General features: G+C 35.4%; 1 protein-coding gene across 2 annotated transcripts in view; it reads left to right on the top strand.

Annotated features, from left to right (window-relative positions):
* The window catches only part of LOC144450967 (bestrophin-3-like), an 85,244-nt gene that overhangs the window by 51,636 nt on the left and 11,063 nt on the right, over positions 1 to 22,545 (top strand). Inside the window, exons 3-7 of one of the 2 annotated variants that reach the window (XM_078141729.1) lie at positions 13,536 to 13,568; positions 14,038 to 14,485; positions 16,439 to 16,593; positions 18,427 to 18,504; positions 21,533 to 21,706. In XM_078141729.1, coding sequence (XP_077997855.1) covers positions 13,536 to 13,568; positions 14,038 to 14,485; positions 16,439 to 16,593; positions 18,427 to 18,504; positions 21,533 to 21,706 — 888 coding nt within the window. The remainder of the gene's footprint in view (positions 1 to 13,535; positions 13,569 to 14,037; positions 14,486 to 16,438; positions 16,594 to 18,426; positions 18,505 to 21,532; positions 21,707 to 22,545) is intronic. The other variant, XM_078141737.1, reaches the window with a different exon arrangement.

The following is a 22,545-nucleotide window of genomic DNA, read 5'->3' as shown; positions in this document are numbered from 1 at the left end:
TAGTTACTAGATTACAGTCTATCCAACTTACTAACAGTAGTACTAGTAACGAAGTATAAATAATTGTAAACCAAGTAATCAATTAAACAGCAACAACAACAACAACAACAACAACAACAACAACAACAACAACCAACCAACCAACCAACCAACCAATGTTTCTGCTAGGTAACTGACACCAACCAATCAATCAACCATTTATTCTATTCTATTCTATTCTATTCTATTCTATTCTGTTCTATTCTATTCTATTCTATTTTATTCTATTCTATTCTTATCTGTTCTGTTCTTATTCTATTCTATTCTATTCTATTCTATTCTATTCTATTCTATTCTATTCTATTCTGTACTAGTCTTGTATGTTCACTTCGCTTCTTTCTTCCAGATCACTTCTCCCTTCCCATCCCTTTCCTCCCCTCCCTCCTTTCCTTCCGCTCCTCTCTCCCCTCCCCTCCCCTCCCCTCTTCTCCTCTCCCCTTCCCTTCCCTTCCCTTCCCTTCCCTTCCCTTCCCTTCTCTTCTCTTCTCTTCTCTTCTCTTCTCTTCTCTTCTCTTCTCTTCTCTTCTCTTCTCTTCTCTTCTCTTCTCTTCTCTTCTCTTCTCTTCTCTTCTCTTCTCTTCTCTTCTCTTCTCTTCGGAAACCGTTTCAACATTGATAAATTCATAAAACCTGTTGCAGATATGCTGAACAACGTATGGTTATGTTACGATTAATGTTTTTTGTGATCGGCATGTGGTGAGCTAAACACCTGTTACAGTCACACCAGTGTGACCTTATCAATCGAGCGTGATCGTAATATATAACAATCGACCAAAATGAATAAGAAAGGTGCTAGTTCTCATAGATAAAACTTAATGTATTGTAAATTGCTTTATTGACTTTCATACATTTGCATATATTTCTGATTAGTACAATGTGGTCATATTAAGTACTTGGACATACTGATCAAACGACGCACTTTGCCATGCATTATTACTATACAACGTTGTCGTTGAAATACATTGCGGAATGGAGAAACCACACCACATATACGATATGTTTTGCAACGTACGCGTGTTTACAAAATAAAACTGATAAAAAGGAACCTAAATAATTCAAGCGGCGCTAAATATTTCAAGAAATGGTTATATATCTAACACACTCACATGTAGACGGACACTCACTACGTTGCAATAACACGAACCAATAACACGTGAAAACCATAACTTTGGATTAGCTCGCCTTTTGATATTAGGCCAAACTGATGAAAAGAAATGACACTGCTTTTATGAAAAACACGTATCTGTCAAAGGTAATGATAAACTATTTGGTGAACTTTTCCCTCTCTCACTGAATGATGATAAACGATGTGGACTTTTCCTCGATATTTCTATGACAGAGTAGAGTCCTTCTCAATACAGTTATCACACTTACGCGTTGTCCCAGTGAATAGTAAAGGTTGGCCGTCATGTTAAGAATATAATATTTGCCCGTCATGTTTAAGGGTATAATGTTTGCCTAGTTGCATAGCCATCTGTCTCATAATTAATTATCCAGCAAGCGCACTCAAAGCGATTAAAGTTAATGTTATAACTGCTTGATTTCAGATTTTCAGGACATTTTATAAACGGTTAATAATTTGTTTGTGATACGATACATACGTAAGATGCTATAGACGTAAATGGTTTTTAAAACATGTGTTTTATGTCCAGCATTGAGTGTAGGGTATTAAGCATGTCTCCGTCAGTGTCATCAATCATTGGCTGCTCTGCTGTGTTTGTTCTGAATTCGACATGGAAAGCTTGGTCAATTTCGTTCGACAGTATTATTCCGAGAACATGTAATTATAGGTACGGATAGTAACAGTCACAGAGATAAATTGCTACTTGTTGGCATTCAGCTATTTAGAATAGTGAATAGCAGCCATATAACCAATCTATTCAAAATTTGGTGTATTTGTGCGCGTTGTGGGACCCCTCCATTGCTTTGAACATTACTCAGCAGTCTGAAAAGGTAGGCATAGGAAATATTCGATGTTTGTCATTTTTTAATTGCCGCTGTATTCGACATGTTGCTTGAGTTATACTTATGAAGTGGAAGTCAGGACCCCCTATCTCAGGAACAACGATTCGTCATCACTAGCGCAGGTTGGTTCAACTGATATGACCTCTGACACTCGCAGTGATAGCATCACCTCGCTTTCGATTGTAGCGACGAATTTAATTATCTTAATTGCCTAGGTGTTTGATAGCGAGGATTGTCGTTAAGACAAAAAGTGGAACAACCTTTTAGTTGTGAGAGCTTTAATTGTTTATTCCGATGGTTGGAGGCGAGACATTTTAAGTGACCGGGGCATTCTGTGGAACTGGATAACGTAATGGAGTGACAGTGTTAGATGTACATATACAGTGTGTTCATTAACTTCGTCGTCGCATTTTGATGAAGCTAAGGTAAAGCTCCGGGGAGTTTTCGCGTGACTGCCACTTGTAGAGATGGTATATTTGATTCTTTCAAAAGCATTATAGTGCTTTTTCAACGACAGCTTGTGGAAGGATATCATTTAAGCTCTGAAAGGAAATGGCAACGCGGATTGTGAAAAACAAACAACACGAATCTATCCTTCATATGTAAATAATGATGCGGCACCATGTCAACTTTGTGACCTATCTAGTATGTTAAGATAACACATTTTGAAAATACAACAGAGCTTGTGGTCTTTGGAGAGTCGAAACTTTGAATATGTTGGGCCCTATCAAGAGGAATTCGACAAGGAACGGATATCTTCGTCGGATTCTGAAATCTAGATCGGATAGTTCCCGTGCTTCACGCGTGTTCCGTCCAATACGTTTGATGAGAAGTGTCACCTCAGGTCACTGGAAAGAGAACATAGTTACGGTGAGCCCTTGTTATTGTCCGCTTTAAATGATTTGATGTTATAATATGATAGGATATTGTACGCTTTAATACCATTACAACCTGTTTGCTAATATACCTTTTTTACAAATCTACAAGCGTTTCACATGGAAATCCAATTACACCGAAGGAAGACGAGATAATGTAGTGTCAAAACATGTAATGTGGTTTATTCCCCTCGAGAGAAATTTGATCTGCTGACATGAGTTGTGTAGGTGGGCAAATGAGAGACAGAGACAGAGACAGAGATATACACAATCACAATGCCTGATATGAGTGGAACGTTTCCAAAAAATGTCCATGTGGTGTACTCGTAACCGAAGAGACAGCCACATCTGTGTCATAAGTTATCAAAAAACAATGCTATAAATAAAGCCCCCACAATTACTGTTTTATGAGTTACTGTATTGTGCCTGCTGATATTAAATGCTGTCGTCAGCGACACATACACGGACGTATTAATTCACGTAATAGAGTGCTGCAAATTGCCTTCCAAGAGATGGTTCGGTCATTTTTCTATTTTTAAAAAAAATGTATCGTCGACAGGGTGACTGCTTTATCGTTTTGTTATAACGTAGTTGGATCCTCAGTGTCTAAATTTAGCACAGCATGATATTTTGTTCAGGATCGCAGTTGATTAAATCAAACCCCTAAGGTTGACTATACTCTCCGTCATTTTGTTATATCACTCATTTCAGCAACGAGTGCACTATTATTAGGCAATATCCACTATCAGCGATATCTGTATTTAATAGCTTCAGGCAGTCAATCTCGCTGGTCAGCTGCGCATGCATTTCTAGACCTGGTTTCAACGAATGAATAGTGAACTGTAGATTGTCATGTACCACCAGAATTCTTTTTTAAAATACATGTATAGCAAACGTGAAACAGTTACATTCAAAGTAATTACAATTGGACTCAAAACTAAGCAACACAAGGCAGAGTGATAGATCAACCATATCCAGACTGATTTCATTAACCATTGATGTAACATTCCCAGTTAAGTTGGTGACAGTACAAGGAAACATACGGTTTCATCCAGAGGCATATTTGGCAAACGTTAGAGGTTGTGATAGGGCTTTGCTAAAATATTGCAAAGGACAAATCTACTTAGATATGTTCTTGATGTATTGTTACGACAGGCAGCAAATGACACATACAATAATTAGAGTGCAATGGGGGAGGAGGAGGTGTGGGAGTATTTTATAAATTTTTGACAGTTTATCTCCCAAAAGACAAGGTCAAACACAGTACACGGACACACCCAGAAATAACAAAAAAATGAGAAAAATAAGTGCCTTGTCTATGTGTTACAGAAATTTTCATCCACGAGATAATGAATGAAAGTAATGATAAAATAATGAGTTGTCGAATATGGAATTTTAAAATTACACGATGTAAAGTTAGCACTTTTCGACACGTGGTGTTCTTGGTCAAATTAAAATAGACATATTCATCTTGAGAACTGACGTTTTAGCACATAGTAAATTATTAATTATATGGTAAGTTTACATTCGCCGGAAATTATTTGTATTCAATGAGAAAGGAAATTATTAGCTACAGTACGATTATCCGTTTAACCATAAACAATGTTAGTGATTATTACAATATTAGTTTGTAACGACGATTGTAATTACTACATCCGTCTCGCAAAACTGTTTTGACTTGCAATGGAGGAAAATATTACTTTTAAACAATTTAAGCATAGACAATGGAAAGAGACCATCTGTGAGTTAAGCTGTTGTCAAGCTGCGACACTAAAATTAGTAATTGATAGAGTGCAATTGTGTGATTTCAAAATAGTGAATATTTAATAAATGTAACTTATTGTTATGTATGTTATTTGAATATGATACCGAATTATTATGTGCCTTGTGACATTTCAGTAAATAAACAGAGTCATATTTGATGTTTGCTTAAGATGCAAAAGGCCTAAAACAGCAACTAATGATGACTTAACAACTACTTATTGATCAGAAACAGTTGTTAGTGCACGGCCCATCTGTTTTCTAATGTCAGAGTGTTAGGTTTCTTCGCCATTGACATTATAATAGCGGATAGTAACGCAGACTTTGACCAGCATTGGGAGAATGCGACCTTAACATACAGCTTTGTAGGGCAATGCTTTAGTGAAGAATTCACAATCTAATTTGTCTTGATTATTCGCCTTAAGATATAAATTATACCATGGAAAGCGTTTGTCTTTTATTTGCCGCATTCGTCCTGAAGCACGATAGAAAAGTGTACCATGTTTGTATAATAATATAGCCATACAGGCTTATATCTATAGACATACTGTTCATCTTGCAGCCTTGCAGCAAGTTACAGTTGTAAAATTAAGTATAATTACGTGAATGAGAAGGTTCACGTGAATTTGATAAAGTTACAATTATATTTCAATTGCGAAGACCTCAAGTTGGATAATTGTATTTGTTTATTTTATCAAATGTTAGATATTGTAAAGAAAAAAAAAAGAATAGGGAAACGCAAGAAGTATAATAAGTTGATGACATTACCAAACGGATTTACACACAGCAAAATGGGAGATCTGGCTTGATTGAACAATATTTACTGAAGATGTAGTAATTACTTATTTGTTCATCTGAAATGACAACTTTGCTGGATGTATTATGATAACAAAGTTTACAGATGTACTGGGCATGATGATACATAATTATATTCACGTCCTATTGTTGTCCACGCTTACAGAGTAAACAACCCACACACAGACCAGAGTTGATTTACTGATACATATGGTACTTTATGCTGTGTTATAAAACGTGGCATGCCGTTTGGGCGATAAAGGACAAAGTATAAAAATCAGACTATTCATGTTCACTGAGGCCTTAACAATGTTAAAAAATTCACAACTGTAACGACTGTAAACTTGATTGTTCTGCAATACAGATGTAATTTTTAGGTTTGTGTTTAGATACAGATGAAAAGGAAACGTAGGATCATATTACGAACACATTGATGCGTAATATATTCATATTCACGTGATTAAAGTATTAAGGCGCAATATGGTTATATGTGCAAGAAGAAACAAGAGACAGAGACAGAGAGACAAGCAGACACAGACATGCACGTATATCACACACATATATATGACCACATATAAATATTATATATATATAATAGATATATTATATATACATATACATATATATATATATATATATATATATATATATATATATATATATATGTGTGTGTGTGTGTGTGTGTGTGTGTGTATTTAAAAACAAATACTTCACTGAAATCAATGGACTTCATCTTGACTTTTCACTCCTTTCCGTGATTAGAACTTGTAACTGATATGACACAACCTGACCTTACAGTTACAATATCCTATATAGTTATAAATATGTAACAACAATAAGATATCATTTCTTGTGAAGTGTCCTTTACGGCGTATCGGCCTTGAACATATGTTTTGTTATTCAGCTCATGAGTTATCTATTAAAGTTAGATAGCGCCATATTTTAACTGTACAGTCATGAAGGATATCTTGTAGAATATCTTGCAGATGATATTATAACTTGTATAACTTATAATCTGACCGTACTAATATAGAGGAGACTTCAGGTTTTCAATAATGCACTAAGTATTCAGGTGTGGAAAGGTATTAACAAGACTTCACGTTGTCAATAATGTACAAACCAGACTTCAGGTCTGAACAACGTTGTAATGACTCTAGACGTCTGACGACCTGTTCTCTGAACCATGGATGAAATTTACAATAGCTGTATTCCAATCTTGTGTATCAATATTGATGTTATCGTAAGGGTGACATTGACAGTTATATTGGGGCAATGCACAAACATAGTATAATGAAGGCACGCCTATTAAATTTCCCTGAATCAGCTAATTTTAACTTAGACATGCTAATGAGGATAGCAATTCCCGTAAGTGTTCAAGTCAATATGATGTAATCAGGAGAATACAGATTAATCATATTTACGATACACACATACATATAGGTTTCTAGCAAAAGCGAAGAACTGGGAAAAATATGCTGGGTAGTTTAAGACATGAATAAGTCTACTAAATATTTTTTTTACTCCTCACCATGTGATATCTACCCCTTAAATTTTGTAGGAAGTGTACCTGACAGTTCAGGAATGTCAGTATATTTTCTGATAAATACATGTATTAGAGGCAGGTATCCACCTGGCCAGAGATATAGTTAGATGTCTATGCTTGCTTTTAATTAATGTTTAGATTAAATGAATTATTGTATACTTTAACGACTTCGAAAATATTCCCTCTGAAATCGATTTGCACCTAGCCTGCAATTTGAGGTATGTACGTGGGATAAGCATTAAAACAGACAAACACGGTTGCTTATTATATAATCTAGACACATATAGCCGGAAAGGTTTAATATCTAGAATTGTCTACCATTACTGATATACAAATAGTATTTCATTAACTTTGAAGTGATCTGAATATAGACATGCCTGTTCTTAGAATTCTTCACATTTCATGGTAAAACACGCATGCCAAATATACGTATCTAGAGGAATGGATGCAAAATGTCGTACCTTAAGCTCCTCTACAAGTAAATTCCAATTACCACAGTCACATACCCTGGGAAGTGTTCGAGCAGAGCTTCGTCTTACCTTTCGTGCCATGTCCTGCCCAGGCGCCATCTAATGTTCACACTTGCTTTATTTCGAAAAGTAGACTCTGTAGTTGATCTGTTATTTTACCGTACCGTCGATCTTGGTATGTGACTGTTAATGTTCTATGTACCTGTCTTAGTTATCATGTGTTCACATTATATATATAGTCTGGATTTGAGAGTGCACATTATATAGTAGAATTGATGAGAGGTAGTATACTTTCAAAATAGTTGATAATCTAAATTGTATGTACAGATGATACGAATCTGACCATAGAAATTGTGGCACAGAGCTAGCTAAGGTGCTAAAACAATAATCTTGTAGCTATATTTGTTCGTATTTTGTGTATGGTAAAGATAATATCAATACATTATAAACGTATTAGCATAGACAGTAATGTGACCTTCTTTTATGTAAAGGTCACGGCCCTTGTGTGCTAAGATATGTTACTTAATATGAAAGGTTACTAGTCATATGTACATTTTTTATTGATAGTGGTTGGGGATGACAGATGAATAACTTTCAAAGTAAAAGAAGATATAGCTGATACATATTCAACAAAAAGTAAAATATGATGCAGATTTTATTGACTGTGCGTACTAACTAATTTTACCAAAATAAAATTCCGTTTGTCATATAGTCGAAAGTATGCCGAGTTGTTTGAAATTTTTTTCCCATTGTACAATTGTGAGGTGGTGACAAGATGAGCACATATGCCTGTTGTAAGGAGTGTCATTTCAAAATGCATAACGAATATAACTGCCAAGTCAACAAGACGTATCACTTCCACTATGTTCATTAAAGTCATCACCAGAATTCCACAATAAAGATCTTAATGCTACGTAGGGCCTAATAAAATTGTGTGGTTCGGATTACGCTCAACTTTAGGATATACAGGGTAGGTAGATTTTTTTTTTAAAAAGAGTAATTTTTTTTATCTGTGTCTAGTTCAAGTAGTTATGTTTTCCGTTTGTTTTCTATATGGTCTCTGTGTTATTTGGTTTCTTCTCATCAGATGTACAGCCATTACAGATTGGATGAACAGTTTTATATTGTATTTTTTAAGTTGATGTCAGTTTCCGCTTCCGCTATTTCTCGCGACTTCACAATTTTATTTCATTTTTCCCCGAATAGTTACGTAAACAGAGTTTAGGGTTAGCAGTGAAAAACTAGGTGGGGTCGAGTAACCGGAACCAAACCATTTATTTTTTAGGCCTAAGCTTGAGATTCACTGGTTCCATTTCGTTTCTACTTGTACAATGAATCTAGGGTCATAATTCGTATCTCATACATTACATCATTAGTTGTAACTAATTATGTTATATCAGTATTATGGTCGTCGTGGTTTCGACAGTTGTGATGAAAATTTTGTAGCATCCGATAATGACAAAGTAGTTCCGTGGCAAAGTAGTTCAGTCACTTTGGTCATGATGATCGGTGGGTGGGATGTTAGTGGTGGCGTTCTGGTATGTCGTAATTTTTGATCCGCAAGATGCTGACTTTAATTTACGAAACTTTTGGTCATGATATGCTGTTTACCGGTATATTTGTCAGGATTTTTTCAGGTTGTGATAATAACGTTGTTCATAATTAACATACTCTACTTGTGACCATAAAAAAAATATTACTTTGAGCTTAGTGCTCACAAGGCCGTAGTGACTTTTCAGAAATTCAGGGTCGCAAAGGTTCATTTACGATTCAGTATTCTTTACTACATCGAATTTTATGGGCTTCGATATTTATTGCCTTGCAGTGCCGAAGTGGTAAACCACACAGTCTCTTGGTATGACGTATGTGGCATCTTCGACATCGCATCGCCTCTTTCTCTGTCAGTGTAATATACTGAACATCAATGATTCCAACTCATCGGGGCTATTTTAGCGATTAATTATATTTCATACTAACGGGTCTACATTAATTTTCGTCTGGCGAAGTAAGAAGCACCACATGTAAAAAAAACTTTACATATAATTGGACATCCCCCCTGTGTGTTGCTAACCTTTTCATTTGCATTTAATCACGTACAGAATCAGGAACAAAATGCAGTCGACATGCAGTCTTTCAATTTACAATACTGGCGTGCTAGAGGGTCCACCGATTTTCATTACACAGTGGAAATTCGTAGCTAGGGTCATTTGCTATCTCGAAAATCACTGAATTTCATTTCGCCGTAAAAGCAAAGTCTCTTGAGTCGGTAGAGTCGATTGAAATATAACTTTAAGTTAGTGCACCAAAGACACTTAAAATTCTTAATTCACCACAGCTTTACCTTTATGGCGTCGACTATGAACTTTGATCCGATAAAAGAAAATATGTTATACAGTCGTATGCATGACATGTGTGTTTCACCTACAACAGAAATAAGGTCCAATAGCACGTAATCTCTGTTGCGGGCACTTTTGATAATGTACCGCCTGTACTGTAATATTTGAAACATTTCTATAAGACTATTAGCTAGATGAAATCACGTTCTTCGATGTAACGAATGCTGTTGTGAATGATAAACTTGTTTCCGTAATCAATTTGTCAGAAGCAATCGAAAACTGCCGATAACTTTTATGGATGATCTATCTTTCCTCCTATATATAGTCTCTGTCTCTTCCTGTATCTTTGCCTCTATTCATCCATCTCCCTTATCTCATGTCATCAGCTTTCATCTATCTGTCTGTCTGTCTGTCTGTCTGTCTGTCTGTCTGTCTGTCTGTCTGTCTGTCTGTCTGTCTGTCTGTCTGTCTGTCTGTCTGTCTGTCTGTCTGTATGTCTGCCAGTCTGTCTTTCTGTCTGTCTGTCTGTCATATATTTTGTGTGTTAAATAGTAATTATATATATATATATATATATATATATATATATATATATATCTGTATGTATGTATGTATGTATGTATGTATGTATGTATGTATGTATGTATGTATGTATGTATGTATGTATGTATGTATGTATGTATGTATGTATGTATGTGTATGTGTATGTATGTATGTATGTATGTATGTATGTATGTATGTATGTATGTGTGTGTGTGTGTCAGCGTGTGTGTGTGTGTGTGTACGTGCGTGCGTTGTGTGTTTTGTATGTGTTTGCGTGCGTGCGTGCGTTTGTGTTTGCACTGGTGAGAGGGCATATTTATTATATATTGATGTATATATATTGTATATGAAGGAAATATGTATTCATACATATTCATGCATCATGTATCATGACTTGCTGTTGAAATAGTAATGATTAATACTAGTAAATATTTTTCTGGAAACAAAAGAATTAACAAGGCATTGTATTAGTGATTAGTTCTTGATGTGTGTTTTAGGTGATATAGGAAACAAACGTATTAATACTCTAATACAAGCTATATGATTAATCTAACTAAAGTATTTATTGCATTTTAAACCCGTAATTCATAAGCTAAACGTCGATCTTAGCTTCTTTGCTGACAAATAGATGATATACACCGTGTCTATTTTTTAATCTGATCAGCGTATTCCTAATGCTAGTACAAATTTACTGAACAGAATAACAGTGTGTCACAATTTTGTACCGTATACTTAGTGGTATAATTACCTGCAGTAAATGTACAAAACAAGGAGAAACTAGCTTTGGAATATGAGGGCGCTATTGAACAAAAAACGGAAGGTTATGAACTATCGCCTAACCAGTACCTAAAAGGCACGAAAACATGTACAGATATTTCCAAATAAATGAAGTTCTCGCCTATATATATATGTTGCTCCCAGGTCGAAATAATCGTAAAATGCTACTGGGCGAAATGTATGTACACGAGGGCATCCGTTTATAACTCCCCAAGGTGAAAGCAGCAAAGACAGACTTAACTACTCACAGGGGGCATACCGTTCTATTTTCTCCTGAATGCTCTGAAGGCAGTACAAGTTGTAAGTTGTCGTAAGAAATCTTACTCAGATGACTGAAACGATATAACAAGCATTGATATATCTGTATGACAAGAATTGCTTCGTTCTTCAACTACGGTTGTAGATTTGAAAAGAAACACAAACCACCAGGGAAATGTTGGGTGATGGAACGACAATCGAAACTCTCCAACTCAATGTATATGAAATTAATTCAAATATATTCACACCTCTTAGCTATGCTGCTGCATCATATCACATCACAACATTACAATCGATCTCGCCCAAAATCAAAAGAAAGAATATCTAAAAAAAAAAAAAAATTAGTAAATCCTGTCAACGTTTAAAGTAGATGTAATTTGAAACAATAACTACATCATTACACTTGAACGATCTCTGTCACTTCGTCACGGTACAATTACTTTCATGTTTAAAGGGACCTCATGATTTTCAAATTTTACACTCAAATCATCGTATCCAGTAAAAGTGTAATTCAACGGTCTGAATATAGAGAGCAGATCGTAGTAGGAAAGCACGAGCGCGATACAACTGCCGACATCAGACCGTCGATGAATGGAACCTGTTTACAAACAGGGAAAGTAAACAAATGAGTTAGATTTATTATTAACACTTGGCTCAGTATGTTGGGACAGCAGACATTTGTATTACACAGCATGGTTTGATATTAACAGTGTTTTAGGCTCTTTACATGTACATGAAATGCTAAGACATCTGGACATGTGAACCTGAACTATTATGTAAAGGTGGCCATAAAAAGTTCTTATCAAATGATGGAATGTAATACAAGTCTCTGTACTTCCAACATGCTGTCTGATGATCGCACTATGCGTGAAACTCCGAGTTACAACCAAGAAAGAGTTCCAGTACTACCAAAACTATATATATATATATATATATATATATATATATATATATATATATATATATATATATATATATATATATATATATATATATATATATATATATATATATATAATTAACGATTCTTCGTTTACCACCGAGATTATTTCAAACAGCGTTCTCAGTTCGATTTGTTTTATTTTAAAGAAACCTGAGACGATTCTGAATAGATGTATTATTTACATGTTTTATGGTTATTCTGATACAATATTCATATTAAGTTCTATGTTATTTGAGTCTTCTTGATCATTGTGGTAGCTAAATGTAAAAATTAAGAAAATATCAAAAAGTCATTTTTTTTGTTTGGTAACGTGAGATCGTCAGGAAATTGTAAGTGAAAACAATGTAGGTATTTTGCCAGCATACTTTCTAAATTTCAGCGTCAACATATCAGATGACACAGACTAGCCGAAGTACATTTTGGTTGCATAAGTATCGTTGGTGGCGCTGCATTAAATCTTACAGTATCCCAAGAACTCATTTCAAATTCTTTGCAACGGTAAAGGAATTGAATATGTATGTACGCACACAAGTCGTCACAACGTTAACCACACACACAAGAATGTGAAGTCTAAGAATTTATAAGCGTCTATCAGACAACAACATGTATTTAATAAAACCATATGCAATGTTACTCTCATAGTTGTCATCCAATATTTCGGCTGGAGGGGGGGGGGTGAAAAATACGTTGGAATTTTGGGAATATTAACAGAGAAAATGCGTAGTGAATAAAAGCTATGTGTGAAAGAGAAACGACCTATATTTCCGCGCCCGAGAATTCAAGCTAATTATACAAAAATGTATCTTATTATGTTTTTCGCCCGAAATACTGGCGGACCCCTAGTTTTCATGTTAATTCAAGCAATCATTCGTGCTAAAGAAATCGTCCGGTGGTTTTCGTCAATCAAACAATCTCTGAAGTCTCGTGTGAGATGACCGGAATGTGTTCCCTGAATCGTAACAACACTCTTTTCGAAAACAAAATACACAATATTGTCTTTTTTCTATAATAATTTTGCTTCAACGTGTCTTTTCTTTGTCACTGCAAAGCCTAGTCGACATTCACCCGAGTGACGTATGTTATCCGGTATTATGCACATCACGGATTGCTTTTCAGAGCGAATCTATAATGCCTGTAGACTTTTCACGATGCACATAAATTTTTGCACGCAAGTCATGTGTTTTTTCCTTTTTGGGATGACATTTTTGCGGTTCATATTTTTTGTCCTAGGGTGAAATTACATGTAGGCAAGTCAGATTGATGGTAGGTTGTCATAAAATATTCTAGATTGTTAGAATTTAATTAGAAAAAAAAGTAAAAGTAACATTAATATTATAATCCCCAACAAACATTTTTTATATTTGAAATTAAAGCAAAATGTACAGATCATGTTGACATTTTTCACTGCAGTTTCAGTATTTTGTCAGCGAGACGGGGAACTACTTTTTATTGAATGCCTCCCATGCTTGCATCTCGCAGTTTTACTAACAGCCAATAATGTTTTACGTGGTTGTACGTGCACTGTGTATGTAAATAATATTAGTTATCATGTACGAACAGCGTGACGTTTTTAACAATTAATTGCCTGTGCTATTCTTTTGTAAGTGGTTGTGCGGTTACCAATTTAGACTGGCAGTTCGTCGACAATACAACTGCATGCATGCCTCGTAAGTGGAAAGGAATGTATATGATGGTAAAACGCTGTTGTTTACGATGTCTTTCTACTTTACAGGCCAAACTAGGAGGATTTTATAAGCTGTTGTTCCGATGGAAAGGTAGTGTCTACAAACTGTTGTGGCGAGAAGCCCTTGTGTTCATGCTTCTCTACGCACTAGTCAGTGTCATTTACCGCGCTGTCCTCAGCACGACACAACGACAAAAGTTCGAAGACTTTTGTATATATGCCGAAGAGTTCACGTCTATGATGCCAATAAGTTTTGTTTTGGGTTTCTATGTTTCCATTATCGTGCAACGTTGGTGGGATCAGTTTCTATCCATACCATGGCCGGATAAGATTGCCTACGATATAGCCGCCAACGTCTATGGTGATGACGAGGAAACACGAATTTTACGCCGCACTATGATCCGTTATATCAATCTCGGTGCCTTGTTGACATTTTGCACCATCAGTAAATCGGTGAAAAAGAGGTTTCCATCCATGGACTATGTCATAGATGCAGGTAGGTTCATCCAAAACATTATAGGGATCAATATGACAGCTACTTTTGTATGTATTAATATTAGCAGAGCTGTTGGGTGTGGCTTGAAGGTTTTCGGGTGTGAGTGGGATGAAACTGTAGTGATAGAATTTAAAACTCCAATAGGTGACTGTACACCCGTGGGCCCCAAAAAATAGGTGTTATAGCCAGCAAAATGGCACAGGTACTTATAGAACAACCAATGAGCCCCAGAAGGTTGTGAAAGGCACATGGACCCAACTATATAGGCCCGAGCGAGTCGTTGTGGGCACGCGACACCATCCAAACAGGATAAGGTAAATTATAAAGCATACATTAATTAATAATTTGTAAGCTGATTGGTTTAATCGAACAAGGAATTTTGTGAAGGTCCCGTTAATCAAAATTCACATAAAAGTTGGTCGATAGATAGAAATATTACAATGTTATAATTTAAGCCTGCGTACTTATTTTTATTTTATCGTATCAAAATTCCCCTGTCAACCTAAATTACAAATGTGTATTTATATCATTCTTAGTTATCAGTTAGGCTTGTTACACCGCATTGTTTTCTCTACAGGCATGTCGAATAAATTGAAATATTTAGTCAACGCTATATTCCATTTAAACCAGTACACTTGTACAGTAGAAACTAATGACTGCGATATGTGTAACAGTGAAGGAATGTTGAATTGACTTTGGAACGAAAACAGTGTGTCTAAATAAGTAATATAGTAGTAATAGAAAGCCTGCAAATGAAACAACACACACACACACACGTTTTACTATTCTTATCTTTCATACACTTAATAAACGACAACACTGTTTTCAGAATTGTGCTATTTCAATTACATACAACTACGTGGCTGATTTTTTTTTTTCAAGTTGATTCTTCAAATTTTATTTTTCTTCAATGATTTATTTCATAGAATTTGTAGGCGTATTGATTTGAAATTCTAGTTACACAATGGTCTAACGATACGTGATCTATTAGATAGATAACGCTTACAGGCAGGACTGTGTTGAATACAGGATGCCATGTCGTGGAGAATGATGTCAGCATGCAGTGTACTGTGCTAAGGCAAAATCATTATGAGTCGTTGTAATCCAATAATGTGTTTACGAACCTATATATTCTCTTCCACTTCCTCCTTGCTGTCACATTACATTTTTTTTATTTATTTTATACTAACTCCATACTAACTCCTATACCAACATGGCATTATAGAACACATTGGTTTGGAATTTAGGAATTACTTAGATACTTTATCCCAATTTATAAAGTAAGAAATACTAGTCTCATATAAGCCAGGACAATGTCAAAATTAAATAAGACCAGCTGAAGTGTTGAGATGTATCAACCAAATTTTATGATCTAATATCATTAGGCATACGTTAATTTTTAACACAACACTGCCCGCCACCCCAACATCGATCCAGTTTTACCAATCTTTTTACACGACGTCGCAACAATGTTTCGTCAGTTGCTTGTAATTTATGCGTTTGTCAGGACAAATTTAATATAATACGTATATTAAAGTTGGTATGCAAAGACTGCTGAATTGATTCGCTTTGAATTATGACAAAGTGCTGTAGGCTGGTATACTAATGCATGGAGAGAAAAGGTTATTCACGTTACAAATTGGAAACGATATGCTTCTTGAAGCATTGTATGGCGCTCGAATGCAATATATTGATCTCCTCTTCCGCTCTTTTGTGGAGTGCAGCGAGGCATCGCCAGTTAAATTCCGTTTTTATTATATTTTCCAACATTGCCTATAATATATAATCCATTTTCCCTAGATTCGACCTTCCATTATACAATATACGATTACATTTTGATACTGGTAGGCAGATTGGTAAATCGCAAGGATTTGTGCAGCTTGATCTAAGAACTATTCATCATGTCACACGTTAATCCCAGATTGCTGACTTTTTGACACTTTCTATCGACAGGCTTCATGACTGAACAAGAGAGAAGAATGTATGACGACATCCCTTCCCCTCACCCCAAGCATTGGGTGCCTTGTTCGTGGTTCATTAACCTTGTGCGGAAAGCCGTAGACGAAGGTAGAATAAAGTCAGCGCCGGCCGCTAAAACAATAATTGATGTAAGAAAACACTTTATGATGCATTTTGTTTCTCCAGAAAGAATCACTACTATGAGCAAAAGTAACACCTAGTTTAAGACGTATGATGCATGATTCTTCTCTTACTAGAAAAATAAAATTGTACTGATATCGCTGTTTGCGTGTTAGTCCTCCAGCTCTTAATCATTGCTCTTCTTTGGACCTAGACAAAATTGTTAAAACTATACAGTTCCGTTTTTAATCATTAGTACTACGGTAAAAAAGGGTAGTGGTTGGTTGTAAACAGAAAACACGTACAATTAAGGAAGGTTTTGAATGAAAAAAATGACAGTTCTCCAATAATTAGTTTGAGAACTCAAATCAGGGCAGTCTAGCTAGTCTTCATAATCTACTACAGTATACCGTCACCGACAGCAAAACACAAACAATATAAACAAACAACACCAGCAGAAAGTGAACATTATTGTGAAACCGTCTTAGAGATTTACATTCATTTTTAGACATGAACGATATATGATTAAATATGCAAATTTTATTAATAAACTGCCTAGGTTGATGAATATAAATGTCATTGCACCATTTGGTATGTTTATGGATGACAAATTGATATGTTTATTTATTCAGTGTTTATTGATAAAACATGTTTACCCACTTTAAAAAACCAACGTGGAGCACCACCAACTAAGTCTGTGATTGTAAGAAATAAATTGTAAAAAAAAAAGCTATAAACAAAGTATGTAAAATACGTATAATAACAAATATTTACATATTTTAATTTTTTGCAATTTATTTAGATACAAACAAGAACTTGGTATGCGTTGTTTTGCATTGTAGATATTTTATAAAACAGAAAACAGAGTAGAGTTGTTTTATCAATTAAAATTCCAAAAAGGAAAACCCGATTTGTCATCAATACGGTCACTGTCAACTGTAAGAGAAAGTTTGAAAATGGGCAACCAGAGGTTTAAGAACCAATTTTGAATCAATCTATCCTGCCCAACCCAGCTGTGACGAATAATTTGATATGTTCAATGCGCAGTATAAAGATACTTGTATGCATTAAGTAATTAAGATAATTCATGATAACAGAGCTCAAGGGGGCTTACACGCTCTTAAATATTAAGCGAGTCGTTAATTTCTGAGGTTAATACAAGGAGGTTGTTGTTACTGTACATGTTGTTGTTTTTGTTGTTTAGGACCTCCCGTACAATGCCATTGGCAACAATACGGAATACAACTATTCTTATGCTTCACATACGCATCTGCCAATTCTCTGTAACACAGTGACATATGTGTCATGTCTGCCTTTTATCAATAGAAGAGAAAGGACACTTAGTCTAGTTCTTGTTTCGTTTGAGTCATTTTTCGTGAAACGACATTTGGAAATACTTTACAATAATATCCGTTTTGGTACATCCTTTTATTAGTTCATACATGTACGAGGAACAAATTATTATTTTACAAGAAGGACACTTAGTTTATGTAATTTTTTCGAATTCTCTGAAACGACATTTGAAAATAGTTTACAATAATATCAGTGTTGGTTCGTGCAAAAAAACATTATCTACTAGATATCACATGTATTCCCATATGTAGTCATATTATTTGGTTCAACAGAAGCTGACAACAGAAGTTGGCAAAGTGTTTATGAATATTAATGATACTAAGATGGATTGGTTATCCATCCATATTTAATAGATATCACAAACATACCCTTCTCTCGTGGCACGCAATATTTCGCCCAGTTTTATATTTGTTGTTTATTTAAACTTTATTGGATCCCAGAGGCATGTACAAGCAAACAACAGATCATAAAAGTATGTAATAACAATGATCTCATTTCACTTATTGTAGGATCTAAATCAGTTCCACGATAATTGTGATGATCTTTACGGGTTTGATTGGGTCACTATACCCCTGGTATATACACAGGTAAGTTCTATTTTAAGATGTACAGGCGTGACAGCTGTGACTTTACCAAAAAACTTTGATATGTAAATGAACTGACCGCACACACGATTTGATCGACTTAGTCATGCATAAAATAGATACATGATGTAGCGGATATTTGTCGACCATCAAAACTGTCAAGGCAAATTATAAAACTGAACAATTGAGCTATTTTTGTCCACCTGCTACTTGTTTCAGTAGGTAAAATTCACACTTCGCGATGAGTGACATCAAATGATACGTCGGTCATTAATTGATAGAATTAGACCATATTGTAGTGGGTTGTGTTACGTGCGTAGAGCTAGAGAGGTTAGGATTGTAGTCTTGAGAGCAAACACTTTCATTGCTGACTCATCGAACTCATACATCATTGAGCAGAACGACACAACGACAAGTACTGCGTCATACCAACGTGGTTCAAATATTGTAGCTGTTGTATTGAATAAGAATGGCACACATTTAGGGACCCCTCGTCAATGTGTATGTTATATCGGTGTTTGGCAATCCCCTATAGTCAAAGAATATGTCTATCACAAATTTCAAAACGTTCACCAAAGCTGAGTGAAATCACTTTAATAAAACACACCTCTCAGTGGCAATTCGCCTTTACAAATATCATCAGAGCATACATAATATTGTATTTGAAAGCTGAATCCGTGGTAAATGCGTACAATTAACTCCGCTGTAACCGCTTTATCTTAATAAAATATCAGACTGAAAAATACTGAGATGTAATCATAGATATATGAAAATTAAAATATCTAGCCCAAGGACAGGTCCTTAAGTTCGGTTGTCCAAATAAGGTAGTCTGTTAAATGATAAATGAATGCTGGTTTTAATTCTTTGCATGTACATGTTACAAGCAAACATTGAAATGTCACCATATGGCCCCTGGTTACATTAGGCTCCATGTGTAAACCAGCAAAAGTGACATTTTCCAAATAATGTTATATCTGCCGACATGCGACTTTTGTCTGAAGCTGAAATAAAAGTGTAACTCGTGCCTATCCATTACAAAACTGTTCACATGCGGTGTAGTCAAAGGTCGGTGTATTATTATTTTATGATGTCGACAAATACAAAAGCAAATTGATGCATACAGTTAAAACATTTAGGCACATGTGGTGTTGATTGTGGTCATTCAAAACCAATCACTAAAAGCTGACGACATTCTAAATATGGTAGCATTTCCATAATAAAGTCAACAACACATCCATGCCAGCACAAGTGCATTCAGAGGATCAGGTCTATTATCAACAATATAAATTAGATTTTTCTAGTAAACTTATCTGTTTTACACATTGCATATATCTGTTGCAATCATATTTGGTTTTGCGAGTACATTATCTATATGCGATTTATACAATGAGAGGCTAGGCTAATATTATAACTGACCACCGTATAACACCATGGGGTTTACGTTTAACAAACGAAACACACGCCAACACTTGTGCCATCTATTAGCATACAAGCCAACACTTGGTGCCATCTATTAGCATACAAGTGAATATTCATTCACGTATTGACGTAAGATGATATTTAGAAAATAAACAATGCCAATGACTCTGGCATCAAACAATGCTTTTTGACCAAAATTCCCTTGTTTGTGTCTGATTTCTTCGGAATGTTGCACACCTTAACAGACATTATCAGGAACTCTGGGAACATCCCTTTAAATATCACATTACTCTGCCAAGAAAAACCTGAAACCAACAATGTGCATAACAGCAGGGATTTGAAAATCATGCATTGGACAATGTTTAACTATACAGTGACACCTAAACCAAAATATCAGAACAAAATATTGGACAATCAACCAATCAGTTAATGAGGTGAAATCTTTTCACTCGTGACCAAAGTTTGCACATTTAATCCAAATCTTCCATTTATCTTGAACAATTTTCCAACCAAACATATAATGTAACTTCCCCACAGAATAACTATTAAATCGACTAAGATGCCATTTGTTTTGACCGAATCAAACCTAATTTGCTCATATTATAGAATTATGCCATCTTTTATTTCAATATGTTCACCAGGGGACACTTCTACCAAATATTACACACACTAGCCTAATCTGCCCCACAGTTTTGGGCTTCAGCCTTTTGACCAAAATTCCCTTGTTTGTCCTAATTTGCATATCAGTCATATGATCACTTTGCCTTAAACGAACCCCAAACACTTGATATCAGAAAGATATAACTACCAAGTACCATAATGCTATCATTGATTTTGACTTTTTATTGTTTACGTCACACACATAAGCTACAAATAACCATATGCTTTGCCCCATCCCACCCCGACACACATACTTAAAAGTAGGGAACCATTCCAGTTGTGCAAACGTAGAGGTATGACTCGCTAGAAACAAAGATGACCTCCATGACTACTGGTATAACAGATGAGCGCAAATGTAATGGTAGTTATTATTGCTTTGTGAAACTGTCCAGAGTTTTCATAATGAGTTTAATGTCCCTTAATGTCCATTCAATGTATGTTTGAATTTAAATAGTCCGGTCGGAGGGGGTGGGGGTTAGATTCAGTTGATTTGACAATAATGGCACAGAGCAAAATTATAATTAGCCTACGTTTAAACTTGAAGAACTACCGCTACTACACTATTCCAGCTATCCTAACTGACAGTTTGATTTTTTTTGAAATCGCCGTGTGTTTGCTATAGATGAGCTACACCATAGACCCTAGGTTCTATGACTACACATTGTCAAAATGGAACGCATTCGAATTCCTTCATGCCATTCCAATACACAAACAATTTTAAATATACACTGAATTGTAACTAATCTATACAAAACTGTCTTGCTACTGTCGGAGTCTTTCTATATAACCCTTGCTGTATTCCATTCATACTTATCTAAAACAAAACCAGATGTATTATATGTCTCGTTTCCACAAAGAATTTGCCGTTGATGAAAGGTAGTATTGATCATAGCCTAAATATTAACTAAACCCACTTACGATTTAATGTCACTAACTTTGACCTATTTTGCAGGTTGTTACAATAGCAGTGTATACGTTTTTTGGAGCCTGTTTGTTCGGAAGGCAATATCTTAATCTGGGTGACAAGGACTTGGTTAGTACGGCAGATATACAGAGGTACAAAGTGGACTACTACATTCCTGCCTTTACATTGCTTCAGTTCTTGTTTTACTTCGGATGGCTCAAGGTGAGATCACAGTTTTGTTGAGTTTAAAGTTTCCAATGATAGATAACGTGGAAGGACCTATTATGAATTCACTATGTTTTAATACAAACTTGAATGTTGAATAAGATAATGTGCATTGTTTTCATTCACTTTCGAGGACCTGTCATCGATCAGAACCGGGGCGGAAATGACGTAGTTGCTCATCGATCAGAACCGAGGCGGAAATGACGTAATAGCCTTCCCAGGCAAACTTCCGTCAAATGTGTGGTTGACTGTGTCTACAGTTATCGTAACAATGCAAGCAGTCGACAAAACATTTAAGTGAAGTACCCTAGCAAGGCCCGCCGCATGCCACTCCTGCTTTACAACTCACAGTACACCTAGACGAAGAATAATACGTACAACATTCGTCTTTCACGTCATACGCATCAATAGTGATGTTAGTATAGCATATCACATAGTCACATCAACTCATAAAATTCTCCTTTTATATGATATTTATGCATCATAATGATCATTGGCTTTAAGCAATCATAAAACTTATTTTTGATTACGTTTACGTCAAAAAATACTAATTGCTGGCATTGAAAAAAAAAGAAGTTCGAAAGTAACTGATCTTTTCCGATAACACTCACCAAAGCATTATCTATTTAGATATTAAATAATGATACCAGTAATAGGACCGATCTAGAATTGTACTTAAACAATGCAATGTTCACCAAAATGGTCTTAAAGTGCATGTAACAGCTGGTTGGTTCAGGTAGAAATGCAAACACATTGAGCTAATGACAGTAATGAAATATTGCTCCGAATTGAAAAATGTAAAACTGTATTTATATACCACAATTAGATGAATTGTA

The sequence above is a fragment of the Glandiceps talaboti genome, chromosome 2 (genome assembly GCF_964340395.1).
Source record: "Glandiceps talaboti chromosome 2, keGlaTala1.1, whole genome shotgun sequence".
Lineage (NCBI taxonomy): Eukaryota > Metazoa > Hemichordata > Enteropneusta > Spengelidae > Glandiceps > Glandiceps talaboti.
This window is presented reverse-complemented; position numbering and strand designations above follow the sequence as displayed.